The following is a 1,177-nucleotide window of genomic DNA, read 5'->3' on the forward strand; positions in this document are numbered from 1 at the left end:
ACGTACAATAGAATTAACAACAATGTATAAAACAGAATAGTATAACAACAACAAGTACACGTAAATAACGACAACCTAAATAATATAAATACACCAATGATGCAAAAAGTCGAAATTAAATGAAATGTACCTTGCAGTAGAGCAGAGACATAATAAAAAATACAAAATAGCAAAGCTAAAAAATGAAACAGTCTTAAAGTTACAGGGGATTTTAATTGTGTTGAGACAAAACATAAGGTGGCCCGCTTTCTGATTTGATGTAGGCCATCAGCGAAAAATCGCACTCTGATGCAACACGATTCCCAGGCGAACAAATCTTGCCAGTGGACTGTTGAAGTCGTAGTTCGTGGAGTGGTACTTGCGGCTGAAAAGCCCACTAGATCTGGTGTTTACAGGGATCCTGATACCAATTTCAGCGAGAAGACCTGGGCACTGCACATGGGCGCCAACTAACTTCCACAACATGAGTACATCTGCTACATCACGGCGCAAAGACAGAGTTGGAATATTAAGTTCTGCAGTTAATGCTTCCACGGGAAACATCAGGATAGTTGTAGCCAATCTCACACCGACCAGACGAATGAAGCGTCGCTGGAGGGCCTCAAGTCTAGTCCTGGCACCAACTGTATAAGGAGACCACACAGGACTGGCATACTCCAAGAGTTGTCTTACCAACGAACAATAGAGAGAACGTAGGGCAGAAGGATTATTGATGCCTCTAGAGAATCGAGATATAAAGCCCAACATCTTGTTAGCCTTACTACAAATAATATTCAAATGCTCAGTAAATCCCATGTCACTAGAAAAACACACGCCCAAATCTGTTACGTTCAAAAGTCTTGGAATTTCGGAATTGGATATAAAGTAAGAGTACAGAATCGGTGACTTGATTCTATGAAAGGTAACAACAGAGCATTTGCCGGGGTTCACAGACATATTATTGCTTTTGCACCATTCCTCCACTGCAATCAAGCTACTTTGTAGTTTTTTAAAGAGTCTTGTGGGGAGGAAATTTCCATGAAGAGCTTAAGATCATCCACAAATAGCAGGGCGTTGACATCGACCACCTCCATGAGATCGTTAACGAAGACATTGAAGAGGCAGGGGCCCAAACAACGAGCCCTGAGGCACTCCTGAAGATGGCGAGAAATCTGGTAGATGTGGAGGAACCAATTTT

The 1,177-nt window shown here is 41.9% G+C and overlaps 1 protein-coding gene across 1 annotated transcript; it reads right to left on the bottom strand.

The window, feature by feature from the left end:
- Window positions 1-267: 267 nt before the first annotated feature.
- On the bottom strand, window positions 268-795 carry LOC124363632. The gene has a single exon (XM_046818892.1). It carries the CDS (start codon window positions 793-795, stop codon window positions 268-270), a length of 528 nt encoding a protein of 175 aa, XP_046674848.1.
- Window positions 796-1,177: the final 382 nt, after the last annotated feature.

Source organism: Homalodisca vitripennis, chromosome 5 (assembly GCF_021130785.1).
Source record: "Homalodisca vitripennis isolate AUS2020 chromosome 5, UT_GWSS_2.1, whole genome shotgun sequence".
In the NCBI taxonomy this organism is placed as follows: Eukaryota; Metazoa; Arthropoda; class Insecta; order Hemiptera; family Cicadellidae; genus Homalodisca; species Homalodisca vitripennis.